Consider the following 15735-nt stretch of genomic DNA (forward strand, 5'->3'; position numbering starts at 1 on the left):
TTAAATGTCCTAGTTGTAACTATTGATAAAATAAATTTATTACAATCTGTTGGGTACATTGGGTACAAAAGATTTTAATTTATATGATACTGAATGACAGTTACACTCATGGCTTTTTGACATCAGGGTACTTTCACTCAGTTTGACATAATTACCCAAAAGGAATTTGTGGCCATTTTGCAGAATAAACTTTCACAGATTCACCTTCAATCATTGTAATGAAAAAGCTACATATTCACAAGAGACAAGCATTTTTTGTGCACCTGCACTGATGAATAAAACTGAATCTGGTTATTCATATTACCAAAACAGTAGTGCTAACATTTTTTGCAACAGCAATAAGCAGTCTTAATTTAATTAGAAAGTAATTTTTATTTAATTCCCAATACCAGAATTTTTTTCTTATATACTGCTTTTCTACTCTATCTGAGCGGTTTACACAAATTGCCTCATTCGCGTATTCATACAGGCACTTTTCTCTATGCTTTTTCTATCTAACATTCTCATGCATTCATACAGTCATATATCAGAGATTGCACAAGGATATTAGGTCTGCTCCAGCATGCAGACTGGAGCAGATGGGGATCAAACCACCAACCTTCCGATTAGTAGGTGTCCTGCTGTGCTTCCTGCACTACAGCCAATTACTGATGAAAATATAAATGCTGGAAACTGTTTGCGTTGTTTACTGATAGTTGTCCTGTTATCAAGCATAAGGGTATTGTAGCAAATGTTAGTGATAACAGGTACACTGGAGAAGCAACAATAAGATATTCCCAAAAATGGTTTTGCAGGTGGTGGCTAACAACTGCTGCTTTCCTTTTATCCTTCCTGAGTGTCCCTTACCGTAGTCTCCAAAAGATCCAAAAATGGGCACAATCATATGGAAAGTTGGGTATGATCATAGAAGGGCATCAACCCAGGATTATCACCAGCTCTGTTTCTTCAGGCAGGGAGAAACAGGACTGCTAGACCCATACAAAATTATTTTCAGCAGTTAATGAACATGTTTCTGACCACTCCACTCCACTGACTAGCCAATGGCACCCTGAGAACTGTTAGTTATCAGGATGCAGTGTTGGGGAGTAACGGAATACATGTACCGCCGTTACGTATTTAAAATACAAAATATGAGTAACTGTATTCCGTTACAGTTACCGTTTAAAAAGGTGGTATTTAGAATACAGTTACATTGTTGAAATAAATGGATTACACGGCGGTATTTCCCTGTTTCATATTGTTGCGGGTCAGGACTGTTTGGGTTTTGTTTGACAGCTACGTTCTGTTGTTCCAGGCGGCAGCGTTATGGTTGCCATGGTTTCAGGATGGCCCCGGCTCTTCTGCGACTGTGTGTTTCCTGGGTGAGAGATCGCCTTTTTGTTGTTGTTGTTGTTGTTGTGCTAAGCTAATAGGCAAAATGCTACAGGCATAGCCCTAAAGAATGTAGCCTGTTACGTTTCGGTGTTGTCAGTGTTTTGTTTTTGCGTGACTGTCATGTGTTTCCTGTTTTACTTTGAAGGTCTGTTGTTATCTTAGTGTGTTTAGTTTACATTTTCCCTGTCTCGTCAGTTCTAATTTGCCCCAGCTGTGTTTCCCTCTTGTTGTCCATTTTCCTGATTGCCCCTTCTATGTATTTAAGCCTTGTGTTTCAGTGTGTCATGGTCGCGATCTCCCCCGTGTTGTAAATAGTTTGGTGTGTTTGTTGTAAATAAATAGTCTGTTGTAAATAGTTGTGAATGGGTTTGTTAATATTTTCGTTTGAGACACCTTCGTTTTGGGATTTTGGTGGAGGGCCTTCGTGGTTTTATTTTCCTTATCTTTGTTTTTCTACGTTGCACCCCGGTTGCCTAGGCCGGGGTGTAACAAGCCTCATAGGCAGTGTAGTCCGTGCAGGGAGAATGGACTGCCATACCCGTTATGTGTCTGTGAGCGAGGGAGGGAGAAAAAGGAGAGTGGAAAAGTAGGAGTTGACATCGAGCAGAAACGTGAGCTGGAAGCATGTAAATATAATAATAACCACTGCAGCCAAGAAGAGTGCCTGACGAGCCCAGTTGTAAGTAAGCTATTAAGACTCGACTGTACACCGTGTTCGTGTTTTCCTCCGAAAAAATAAGTTCCGTTGGAGCAGCCTTTCGACGCCTCTCTGTCTCTGGCAAGAAAAGGTTCAAGGTTCAAGGTTCAAGGTTCTTTATTTGTCACATGCATAGTTATACAAGTATAACACACAGTGAAATGTAGCCTGACACGCTCCTCGACATGTGCAAAAATTGGGGGGGGGGGGGTGTAGAGGAAGAACATTATATATATTATATATTATATATATATATATATATATATATATATACATATTATATATATACATATAAGATATATATATATACATATATACATATATATATATACATATATATATATTATATATACATATACATATATACATATATTATTACATATATATATATATACATATATATGTATATATATACTATATAATATACATTATATATATATACATATATACTATATATATACATATATACATATACTATATATACATATATACATATATATATATACATATATACATATATATATAATACTATATATATACATATATATATATAATATATATATATATATATATATACTATACATATATACATATATATATATACATATATATATAACATATATATATATATATATACATATATACATATATATATATACATATATCATATATATATATATATATATATACATATATATATACATATATACATATATATATATATATATATACATATATACATATATATATATACATATATACATATATATATATATATATATACATATATACATATATATATATATACATATATATATATATACATATATATATATATACATATATATATATATATATATATATATATATATATATATATATATATATATATATATATATATATATATACATATATATATACATATATATATATACATATAGTATATACACTGGGTGAATGTGCAGTAGTAGCAGCAAGCAGGTGAATTCTGTACATTAATATGAATAGACATCTGACTATTTTACAGGATAGAACAGCTGATCTCCTCCTTCTGATATACCAGCTGGTCTGATGAGGCCCAGGTGTGCATGATCCGGGAGGGCGTGGGCCGAGGGCGTGAATCCGCCATGAGTTCCGCCCCGGCAAAACAGGGGAGGGGGAGAGAGATTGCTGATCAGTGCCTTGCTGACCCCGCAGGTCGTGACAAAAGGACACTTGCAGTCCCACAAAATGAAGGGCTTGAATGCTGTTCATCTGGCACCAAGTCAAGGATTATTTCATTAACAGCTATCCTGTGCAACTTAAATTTATGTTGATTAAATTTTGACTGCAAATATATTTTATTGTGCTTATTTTGTCCTGTCTTGGTAGTCCTACATGTCAAATATATCTGAGGATGTGTGTAGTTAGCAATAGTTTGAATAGAGAGGAATAGTTCTTTATTTGAAACTCCAAAGCAAATTAAACTGATGAGTAGGGTATTGTTGCTGCAGCCAAAGTTTGTGTTGTTTGTCATTTAAAATATTCAAGGAGAAAGGTTTAATGAAAACTTAGTTTGCTAAGTGCAAGATAAGAGGAAATGCGGGTTTGCTGTTTACAGAGAGAACTCTGAAGTAGCAGTAAGTGACTGCCCTACTGCTCCCCTCCTGTTACGCCCTTTTTTTCCTTCAATCACACAGTCAATATCACAACACATATTGGAAAGTGATACTTAACAGAAGTTACTTTTTATAAACATGCATGAAAAAACAGATTTTCAGCTCTGTCAGTGACTGTAAACGTCTCAAAGTTGAAAAACTTTGTGGCTGTGTAAAGCCTGTGTAGCCCCATTTCACCTGTGGTAATATTTGTTAAGTATAAATCATTTGTGGTGATGGCAAGGAGCAGTGGCAAAGGTGTGATCAGCTGTAATTAGCTGAATAGCTTTGACTAGAATTAGCTAGAACTGACCTCACTCCAGCACCGGATCATTCAAGAAAAATAATTTTTGACAGATCAGTGGATCTGTAAACTCGTCCCTTACTTTTTTATAGTGTGGCAGGACTACTGTTGGGGATTTGTGTTGCAATCAATGGAGATGTGCTTGCCCTAGAGCAATGTTAAGCAATGTTAAATGCAACACTGTTAGATGGGAAAATAGGAAATTAGTTCAAACATAAATGGAAATGCAGCATATAATTCTAATGAGGTTGGCAGTAAAACATGAAGAAATAAGGGGTAGCTCAGGATTTTTGGGCAAACCACTTTATTCTGATCTGATCACCAAGAAATAAATGGTAGAGTGAGCATGGATGTCAACTGTGTGCCAAAAGCACAAAAAATGCCTTCTGCCATGTCCTGACATGGCACTAATACAACACAGTATCCTGCATTCACACAAAACTCATAGATCACACAGTTAAAGATTATTTTGGGCAAAATGTCCACTTGCTCTGCCGGCCAATATTAAGAAGGCAGAGGACTAATCCTATTGACAGAAAAGCCATGGTGAGAAGTATGACGGGTACACTGTCCAAATCCCAACTAGGGGCCCCGCATAACATTAGCAAGAGTTTGAGCAAAACATCCATGTGCTTTGGCAGACACTTCTGAGGAAGGGAAAAAGGTACAATTTACTTTTTAGTGATTGTTAGTTAATCACAACAATAAAGAGAGAGAACATAGAGACCAAGTCTCGCATACAGCTGATGACAGACTTTTCACCTAAACAGTGCAAACAACGACAGCTACAACTACATGAACACACAGTCAAAACATCTGTCAACAGGAAAGACAGTAGAGAACAGGATGAAAAATTAAATAGTGATATTTAAATCAGCTGACTGCAGAGCTGCAGGCATGGCAGATATTTACAACTGTGTGATTTTCACATTTACCAATAATTGTGATAAGTAGCTGTGACCATTTTTTAATATAAATTGATTGGAAGAAATTGGCTTCTAATGACTTACTGTGCCACATATGTAAATGTGTGCATCGCTTTTTTTTTCTGCATTCTGTGTGAGGTCTTTATCAAAGTTAGTGTTACATATTGTGAGATTCTGACATCAGTCTAATACACTTGGTCTGTGCCCCTCACTGATGAGGAAAAAGTCACTCACAGAGGGGACAGTGTCACTTTAGCTTGTTGGTCCAGTGAATCTGACTCAAACAGGTTCTCCTTTACACAGTTCTCACTTATAAAGTGTTCTACAAACACAGCTATTACAGCCAACAGGTGGATTTCCTGTTACAATGAACAGCTACTTACTGCTAAAGAGACAGAGTGAAAGTCGACAGTATTAATTCATGTTTTTTTAAAACACAAAATTCATCAACCTGAAATCACGGCAAAACGTGTGATAGGCACGCTGGTCCATTGTGAAATGGACACGCATGCAGAATGATCTGTGCATTACAGGGTCCTTATTTACTGGTAACAGTTAAGCTAGATATTTACATGTAAATATCTCCCTCTGTTGTTACTGCAAATTACTGCAACTTCAACATGCGTGTCTGTTTCAACATTTGGAGAGGCAAAGCGTGAAATCGACTCAGTGTTGAACGCAATGCAAAAGGTGACCCTGATAGACTTTTAGTTTCCTTGTTTTCCACTAAATTATCAGTTCTGTCACTAGCTAGCTAACATGAACTAAAGTAAGTCTATTAGCAGCAACCAACCAGCCAACTCAGTGACTTCCCAATCTGTATTAGCACAAGATGGCGCTGCACATACATCACAGACAGTGTTAAGTATATGATCATTTTTAAGAACAGGATTCTATGGTGTAAATTTTCCTTTACATGTTTACTGTTTCATGTCCACTTTAAAGATGCAGATATACCAAATTCTCTTCATTTAAAAGTAAAAGTCAAGAAAAACACGATCCTCCCAATGGTGCCAAGAGGGATGATGTTTTGAAAGACTAACCTGATTGTCGTTGTATTTTTAAGAAAAGGTTAAGGAGTCACACTTGGAATGAGAATTGAAGATGCATCTTGGCTGTACCTTGTGGAGCTTTCACAATTACTTTTATAAAATTGACTGCCAAGAGTGACACAAATTTATCTCACATGTTTAGTAATTAGTTTACTCAATTCAACAAAATATATGTTTTTCCCCTCTCTCTGGGGTTTTAAAGAGTAAAAGAGAGGATCTTGTTTTTTTTATCTTTTAAGCTACCTTGCAAACACCAATAGATTATTTGAGTAGGTGGAATTTAATTAACCTTTATTGTAATTAGATGGCAGGAGGAATTTCTTGAGGCAATTCAAGAAACCTTGTGTACGCTAACCTAAAACAGAGATGAAAAACATATCTCTGATGCTTTTGTTTCTGTCTCCCAGCGACTCCTTGTCTCACAGCTGCGCAATTCTGGAATGTATCCAGTTCTACACTTTTTTGTCTTTCATCACTTTTTTGCTGTAGTAATAATAATACAAGTTGCTAAGGGGCTCTACTTCACATTTTGAAGAAGCTGTGGAAGATAAATATGGATCCATATCACTGGACATGTCTATACAAAATGTATGGGCAAGAGTTCAATTTAAGTGTGACAGGTCAAGAGACAAGGTACATTTCGCCCAGGTTAGCAGTCCATCTCAGGGTGCACGCATAGCGACAGACAGCCACACTGTCTTAATGAGTCTCTGGATTTGTTAGCTCAATGATTTAAATTGAAATGCAATGTCATCCTGCTTCTGAATGAGATGCTTATCACAGTGTCTCTTTTTTCTGTGATGATTAGTGTAATCGTAGATTGTGACATACATATCATTGCATTTATTTACATACTTGGTTTGTATTGACTTGTTTATTGTTTTCCTCTTAATGTACCCTGTGGATATTTGCTCTAGCACTAACACTTCTTAGTTCTTGCACACTTAAACTCCCTTGACAAACCAAGGTTACTGATTCCTCTCCAAACCCCCTATCTATATAGGGCCACATTGCTAAGACACTATGGGCTTCTAGCCATTTTCTGATGCAAGCACTAATCATCCTCTGTACACTCAAAAAATGATTCTTGGCCCTCAATAAAATGAAGCAATAACTGTGAGTAAAATGCAAATGAAATATATAAAATGAAAGGCTTATCATCTAAATAATTATTCAAGAAGAAAACTATGAACTGATATAAACTCAGTGTTTACCAATCAAACTGAATTTATTTGTCTAGATTTTGCCTAGACCTCATCATTGAACTAGTGGGACAAATGTGGTGCAAAAAAAACAAAAAACAAAATCAAGTACGTTCAGTCATTTGCCACTTGTTGTGTTACTGTGCTTCAGTGTGTTACTTTGGTAGTATAATAATTTTAAAATGCATTTCTGTCTTTGTACAGCTTAATATAATTGCTATGATTTTTATATATTTATAGGCTGGAAAATTTGCTATCACTTGGTTTTGCATGACAACGTAGCATATCTTTGATACATTTAAAGGCCACTGTTTTGTTTTGTTTTGCTTTTTTAGTAAATATGACTCTGACAAGAAAGCCTAATTTCTGCTGTTCAATACTGAAGAAATATCAGCTGTTACAAATGATGCCAAATTGCAAAACTCCTAACTATGTCTCTAATAAAACCTCTATAACTTTGCTCTGCTTTACTTTTGCAGCATCAGTCTTTGTACATGATTTTCTTATATGCTATAAAAGACCAGGCCGGGAAAATCATATATTATTATTGTGTGAATATATTATTATATTCATATATTTTAGTTTTTTATCATCAGTTACTTTGACACAATGGCATCTGCTGTGAGGCTTGCACCTCTAATGAAGTCTCACAAGTTTCAGCTTTGTTTTTATACTTAAATAGCTTACACCATATGCACAAAAAGTTTTTCGTTAAGATATTTTTTCAGCAAATGTGACATTAGTCTTTTTTGTTGTTGTTTTCACGTCCTGAACTTTCCATTTTTGCCCAGTCTAGTTATTATTGTTCGTGAACACTGACCTTATCTGAGTAGGGTGAGGCCTGCAGTTCTTTAAATCTTGTTGTCTGTGAAGGTTCTCAGTCATCCAGGTCATCGTAGTCAAAGGAGCTTGCAAAGAAAAGCGTCTGGACTTCTTTAAGTTACTTGAAGACGTTTCACCTCTCATCCGAGAAGCTTCTTCAGTTCTAAGGTCAAATGGTGGGGAGTCCCAGATTTAAACCTAGTGGGAGTATCCCCCCACAGAGGGACAAAAGGACCCCTGATGATCCTCTAATCGCCTGAGCCAAAGTGTGAAACTGGGTGTGGGTCCCAATCAGCCAGGGTTTCGGGTGTGTTCATTGTGAAACCTGGCCCCACCTTATCATGCGAATTCCTGAGGTCAGATGGCCCAGGATGTGAGTGGGCGTTAAGGTGTCTGGGGAGGGATCTCAAAACTGGATTATAGATGGCAGAGAGTTGGTGTCATAAACCACCGCCTCTGTTCAAAGATGGTCGCTCACAGTGGACATAGATGGTTTCTTTCGCTCCTCTTTCAAACCATCTGTCCTCTCTGTCCAAAATGTGAACATTGGCATCCGCGAAAGAGTGTCCTTTATCCTTAAGATGCAGATGGACTGCTGAGTCTTGTCCTGTGGAGGTGGCTCTTCTGTGTTGTGCCATGCGCTTGTGAAGTGGCTGTTTGGTCTCTCCAATGTAGAGGTCTGGGCATTCCTCGCTGCACTGTACAGCATACACCACATTGTTAAGTTTGTGTTTTGGAGTTTTGTCTTTCGGGTGAACCAGTTTTTGTCTGAGCGTGTTGCTGGGTCTGAAATGCACTGGGATGTCATGCTTGGAGAAAACTCTCCTGAGTTTTTCTGATACACCGGCTACATAGGGGATGACAATGTTGTTGCGTCTGTCTTTCTTATCCTCCCTCGCTGGTGTCTGAGCTTCTTTTCTGTGCCTCTTTGCTGACTTTAAGAACGCCCATTTAGGATAACCGCACGTTTTGAGTGCAGCATTACAAATGGTTTTGTGACACTTTTCAGACTGACTGATGTCAAAGGCTTTGTTTCTCAGATTGTTTCTTTCGGTTGTAACATGATGTGCTGCTTTTTGAGATCTTTTACCCAATTTACTTTGTCAGACAGGTTCTATTTAAGTGATTTCCTGATTCAACAAGTCTAAACAAGTTTAACCTCCTAAGACCTGAACTCTTTCATGGAATGCATTTTTAATTTCGCTTTGCTATTTGGGCTGATTGGGACCTGATAAATGTAAAAGCTAAGAATGATCTTTTTACCTGATTTTGCTCTAAATGGGCCTGATGTCCACATATGTGGTTGCCAGGTCCTAGAAGGTTAAATCAGCATGGTTTATGATATTTATGGCTTTTTTTCTCACTATTTGCACTCCACATGTACTGCTAGTCCTTGGATGCACCTATCTATACTACCAGTCAGACACACCTTCCCATTTAATGTTTTTTTGCTTTATTTTACTGCTTTTTACACTGTAGAAACATTGTGAAAACAACAAATGTATGAAACAAGAATTATGGAATTACAAAAGAAAATCAGAATATTATAAATTACTCTACATATGTCATATACTAGATTCCTAAAAGTAGCCACCCTTTTCTTTGTTCACAAACAAACCCTTAGTCTTCTCTCAATGAGCTTCATGATGTAGTCACCTGAAGTGGTTTTCATTTGACAGGTGTAGCTTGTCATGATTCATTTGTGGAGTTTCTTGCCTTGATGGGGTTAGGACCATCAGTTTTGCTGTGCAGAAGTCAGGTTTGTAGAAAGCTGGACAGCCAAATAGCCCTATAGACAACTGTTAGAAATCATATTATGGCAAGAACCAGTCAGCTACATAAAGAGAAACAACAGTCCAACATTACTTTAAAAAGTGAAGCTCAGTCTGGTACGATGCAAAAAACTAGAATGGATGGTCTCCCACCATGAAGCATTGGAGGAGGAGGTGTGATGGTTCATTGCTGGTGAAACCTTTGGGGATTTATTCAAAACTGAAGGCGCATTGAACCAGCATGGCTACCACAGCATAGCAACTGCATCCAAACTTTTGACTGGTAGTACGTATATTGCTATCTTTGTTTTTGGCCCTAAACATACCCTCCCTACCCTTTTTCATTACATCCACAAAGTTTTCCGCTTCATATTTTCAAGTGAAATTCAACATATTCTTTGTTTTAACTGTTCCTCCTATTGCTTTAAGCAGACCAGTGACTGTAACTGCATAACCTTTTTTATTCATTAAATAAGCATAAAAACTCAGTGTCACTTTCAGTGTCTTTCTGTCCTCTATTTACTTTTACATAGCTATACTCATTCACTAATTCTCTGGATATTTAGTGTTACCTTCTGTTGCCTCCCCAGTGACAAAGATCCTGATATCGCCTTCGTCTAGTCACAAGGACAGACACGCATTTGTCTTTCCTCTTCCTTTGGTGCTGTGTCTTCCAATTTTCTTCCTTTTAATTTTGTTCCAGAGTCTAAAGGAAGGTGTACAGTCTATGAGTCATGCTCTACTGCGCCATTAATTTCATGTTCTGTTTTGCATTTTCATATTGCAGTATGTATTACTGTTTTTCAGTATCTTCTGTTATTACACTTACTCAAGTCATGAAAATGAGATTTTAATCTCAGTAGAATTTATCCGAGTAAAAAAGCTCTACACTCAGACATCAGGACTTCATAACATGCTTTACAAATATGTTTCAGTCCTCTTGGTTGCCTACATCTTTGTCCATATGGTAGCACATATGATATGGTTCACAAGGGAGCAATTGTATGTAAATTTGTAGTAGTAGTAACTTAAGATTCAACTTGTGATTGCTCATGTCGATTCAAGCTAATTTTCTATAAATGCATAGAAATCAATAGACAGAATCCCTGGAGGTAACCACCATGACACCAGATACATCACTCAATGTTTACAGCTGACAGCAAATTAAAGTAACATGACACTAAACTGAGGGTTGTTTTTTTTAACTTTTTAGTAATTAAATTTGGTAATAATTAACTGAGTTGTCCTTATTTGTCTGGTTTGATAAATTATTATTATCATCATTTATTTAGCATTAGTATTCATTTAGCAAAACTGCTGGATGATTAACCTTGAAACTCTTTCAGGGCTATCAGATTTGTTATTGGGCCCAATGAAATGGAGATAACCGAGTAGGTGGGCTTTTCTAATGAGGTCTTTGATATACAAAAAGAGAATCAATTCTTTAGCACAATACAGTTGTTGGATAACTAACAAGATTATTGTGTTATTTTATGTGTCTTTATGACATGTACCCGTGCCTGCTGTCATACATGTGGTGTACACATGCTAATGTGTGTATATGAATAATTAATGAATGACAGAAGAACTGTGTGGTCTTTAATGATCTGATGTCATAGCATGTTTTTGGATTGATGTATCTCCAAAAGTTGATTCTGTTCATCTGGACGTAGCGTTTCCAGCGATTGATGTATTTCACAAATAGAGAGAAAAGGAATAGTAATGAACCAGTTAAATAACCTGGTCATTTTGCGTTAGTGTTTTAGGCAATAATTTCTTCTTTTTTTTTCAACAGCACTGTCTACAAAAAGGACCAACAAGTCCCAGCAAGCTATTTTTACTTACAGTGAAGAGTTGAAGAGTGCACAGCCAGCATACTGAAAATAGATCTGCCGATAAGGCAAAGAAAGTCTTTAATGCTTCAGAATGCAAAGTTTCTGGTTTATACCAATTTAGTCTACCGTACGAAATTGCCTGTAAGTGTGTTTGAGTGTGTGCATTTGTGTGCGTCTGGATTTGACTGAGCCTTTAGGGACACTTAAACAACTTTTGATTAGTAAAAGATGAAATTGCCAAAGTCTCTTCATTTGTGATATTCATATCCACAATTTAGAATTCATCCATAATTTACCTACATTTATAGTTTACACTTTCTTAATATTGCATGCCGTGATAACTTTAGCTTCTAGGTACAGAGCTAATTTCAATATTTTTAATTAATTATTTATTTGAGGCTTTATTTTTTTTTTTAAGTTTTGTTTTCTTTCTCTTTTAAACTATATTTTGACATAGTATGCTTTCTCCCTTGTTAATATTTTGCACCACACCAGTTGCTGTTTGACTTGGGCCAAATGAATCGTTGAAGTTTTTATTCATTTTTCCCACTTTGATTTCTGTGGGTTGACAGAAAACCGTTCCATCATCAGAGGCAAGCCATAGTTACAGATGACAGTTCTGGGCTGATCCATTACCACTTTGCCCCAGGCTTAATTACCAACTCCCTCCAGTAACACGCAACACTCTGTGTTTCAAATGCAATCTTTCTTTAACTTCTCAGTCTGGTTACAGCAATAGCAACACTTCTGTTCCTCCTGCATTTACACTCCTGCACCCATGGGATCTATGGTGAAGCACACCTGCAAGAATTAAAGAGCAACAATGATGATCACTGGAGATGAATTCATCTCCCAAGTTTGTTATTTCCCAGTGGGATTTGATGCTGCAGAAGCGCGAGCAGCTGCAGCAGCAGAAGTATGACTGCCTTGCAGTGATGCCACGTGTCATTTTTGACAAGTCTCAAGGATAAAGAAAACAGGCATAAAGCTTTAAATCAAATTGGTCACACGGCCTTGCCAATCACTGTGGACAACATATGCAGGCTCACAACCAAGGTGAGGCTTCTCTTATGCGTCTAGGCAGCAAGCGATCTCACTGTGCTCTAAAATGGAAATGAAGCTGTTACACACCCACAGCTATTGAGGAAGGGATTTGTGTGGGCTGAGGTACAACTATACTAGATCACCACTGTGGGAGAAGCTTTAGCTTTGCCCTTCTTTAAAGTGAGATTTACAAAAAGGAAATGCTTGGGTTGGTTTATTCAAAAGAAGCTCCTGATGGTGGGAAGACAAAAGGTACTTCACACTATCCTCCCCGGGGCACATGTACACCAAAGCTCCACTTCTCTGCTTTTACTCCTTATTCTAAATACATGTTCCCGCCTAGAGTGCACTGCACTCTCTCCGGCTCCTGCCTCATCTGCTCAATCTTTTACCTTCTCTGTTTTCTATATTTCTCCATCCTCATTTCCTTCACTAAATTTCACCCATCTTCTCCCATCCCGCTGTCTCTCATGCTTTGCTTGTTCTTCTTCTTCTGTTCCTCCTCATTCCTACTCTCACCTTTAAGTCTCTCTTTTTTACCCTCTGCTTTCTCCTCTCTCTCTGCTTCCACTCTTCCTCTTTCTCTCTCCTACAGTCTGCAACCACGTGTTGGCTAGCTCAGAGCTAAACCCCCTATTAACAGAAGCCAAGGCCAGATGGTAGCTCAGAGATGAATCATACAAATTCTGATGATTTCTTGGGATTTAAAGACATGTTTGTTTTTTTTAATCTCAAAAATAACTTGCACTTTACTATTTTACCTACAAACCCATTAGGTATAAGCTTTGTGACACACACATACATATATGTCCTTTGTTTAGTGAGCCAGAAACAATGTAAAGAAAGTGATTTTCTCTTCTTTCAGTTTTTGGACATCTCTTTCATTACAAGATAAATTCCTCCGTGCGCCCTCACTAAAGTCTGTCAAACTGTGATGGGTCTTGTTAACACAGAGACTTAAAATCCCCATAGTGACAGAAAATATTCCCAAAAGGAATGTGTGGCTGTAGATGAGAAATGTAACATGTCTATGGATCCCAAAAGAAGAAAAACAGGTACACCTATGGGGAGAAAAATCCCGCAGTTTGTCTAATGAGGCATAGCCAGACAATATAGTTTGGTCAGTTCAGGAGATGAGCATGAAATTCCCCATTAGATAATGTGAATCTCACATTAAGAGGCCCTCCTGAGGCAAAGTGACTGTAGTAGGGATGACTAACTCAATTAATTTAACTTGCCTCCGGAAGTTTCTTTCTGAATACAGGACTTGTTTAAGGTTTTGTATGTCAAAATGCTCATTTGTCCTGTCTCCATGCATATTTTACTTATTTATGTATTTATTTGTTTTTTTTTGTTCTTTTTCATTTGGAAACTAAAAATGAGTGCACTGGAGCAAAGATGGTTAAGGCTGACTGACAATGGCTTACCCCCGCTACCAAAACAAGTCATCAACTTCCTGTTTTGTGAATCCACGTCTTTGCCTGCTGCACAGCAATGATTGTCAGGTAACATTTAGAAACCCCCGTTCCCTTTCTTTCTATTTGTTTGCCATGGTAAAGATCCACTCTTGCCATTTTTCCTCCTCCATCCTTTTCTTGCTGAAGAAAAACAAGTTCATTGTGATTCAGAATGCAGTTCCATGGCTCAATGGGTTCTGTTTGAAATGAGATTTGAAGGAGTGAGCATGAGAGAGCAAGACAGAGAACCTCCAGCCGCCTTGCGTCTTGATGAATAAAAGATGGAGGCACTAGCATCTTATAAACAACAACAGAGCATAATTAGTTCAGTTCTTTTTATTTTTAGGATCACTTTATGTGACATTTCCTTTGTTTGGCTGCTTTCATCACACACGTCCTGCCTGCTCTACATGTCTACAACTTCTCTCTTTCTCTCTCTTCCTAATCAACAGGGATGATATTTACACTGTATGCAAATGTAAATGATCATGATTCGAATTCTCCACTTCACAGTTTATGGTTGTAATCTGCCCCTATGTATACAGTCAACAGTGAACTTACACCAAGCATAAACCTTTGGGGTGCTTAAAGTATGGAACTTGCCATACACGAAGATGACATGAACGCTTCAGGGAAAAAAATACTAAATAACCTCGCTGCTTGGTAGCAGTGTGACTCATATATTAAATGCTGAATAGGTTTTTTTTCTTTTTGCATTTGCCGTTTTTTCAAGACTTCACGATGTTAAATATTGTTCGTCTTAGCTGCTTTTAAAAATTATTAATTTCTTTTCCCTTCCACCAGTAATTGCACCAGTAATTTGGGCACAGATTATTTGTCCTTTTTAAACCTTCAACGGCTATCCAGTGTTGCCTTTAAAAAGTCACATTAATGGGCTATTTGTCAGATCTCTTTCAGCAGACTGCTAATTGGCTTTTAATGTGATGTTACCTATCCTCAGCTGTACTCGTGATTGTAGCAAGGATACTTCAAAGTCCTTTTTCCGTGAAGTGTTCACATAATCTTCGTCAGTGTGTGTGCGTTTTGATGATTGACAGCTTATTCGACATTATAGAAAGTATAGGGAGACAGTGAAGGTTCATGTGATTAAGAGTTTGGAACATGAAACAAGTGCTAAAGCTGAAAGATCAGTTTAGAAGTCAGGTCTGCACTGTTGTCCTTTGATGCTTTGTCTGCAGTTTCTCTACATATCATCTACTCTGCTGTTTGTATCCCAGTCTAATGGCATCTATGGTATCCCTGGAGCACACTATGAGAAGCTAATGACAGTGCTTTTTTTCTCCCTCCCTTAATTTTATGTCTCCCAAAGGCACTAATAGACAAACACACACATGGTGTGCCTTCTTAATCTTCAACTCGCCTCCCCCGTCCATTGTTGATGCTTCAGAGTCAGAGCCCTGTTAAGTCTTTAGCCTCAAGTATCGCCTCAGGGTCTGAGCAGTGGTGAGGCCAAGCACAGGGATAGCAGAATCAAAGACTGATTATAGCTAACATATTTGTATTTATACGTGTTTCTCAGTTGTGCGTTTTTTTTTATAGTTTTTTGCTGTTCTCACTTTCCATCCTCTTTACAAGTTTTCTCACCTCTTAG

At 37.4% G+C, this 15735-nt stretch overlaps 1 protein-coding gene across 2 annotated transcripts in view; it reads right to left on the reverse strand.

Annotated features, from left to right (window-relative positions):
• The window catches only part of smtla (somatolactin alpha), a 64493-nt gene extending 63423 nt beyond the window's left edge, over nucleotides 1-1070 (reverse strand). For both annotated transcript variants that reach the window (XR_003274411.1, XM_026191929.1), the window contains exon 1: nucleotides 847-1070. Coding sequence is in view for 1 of the 2 variants with exons in the window: in XM_026191929.1 (XP_026047714.1) it covers nucleotides 847-883 (37 nt within the window). In the remaining variant the exon portion in view is untranslated. The remainder of the gene's footprint in view (nucleotides 1-846) is intronic.
• Nucleotides 1071-15735: the final 14665 nt, after the last annotated feature.

The sequence above is a fragment of the Astatotilapia calliptera genome, chromosome 14 (assembly GCF_900246225.1).
Source record: "Astatotilapia calliptera chromosome 14, fAstCal1.2, whole genome shotgun sequence".
NCBI classification, from domain to species: domain Eukaryota; kingdom Metazoa; phylum Chordata; class Actinopteri; order Cichliformes; family Cichlidae; genus Astatotilapia; species Astatotilapia calliptera.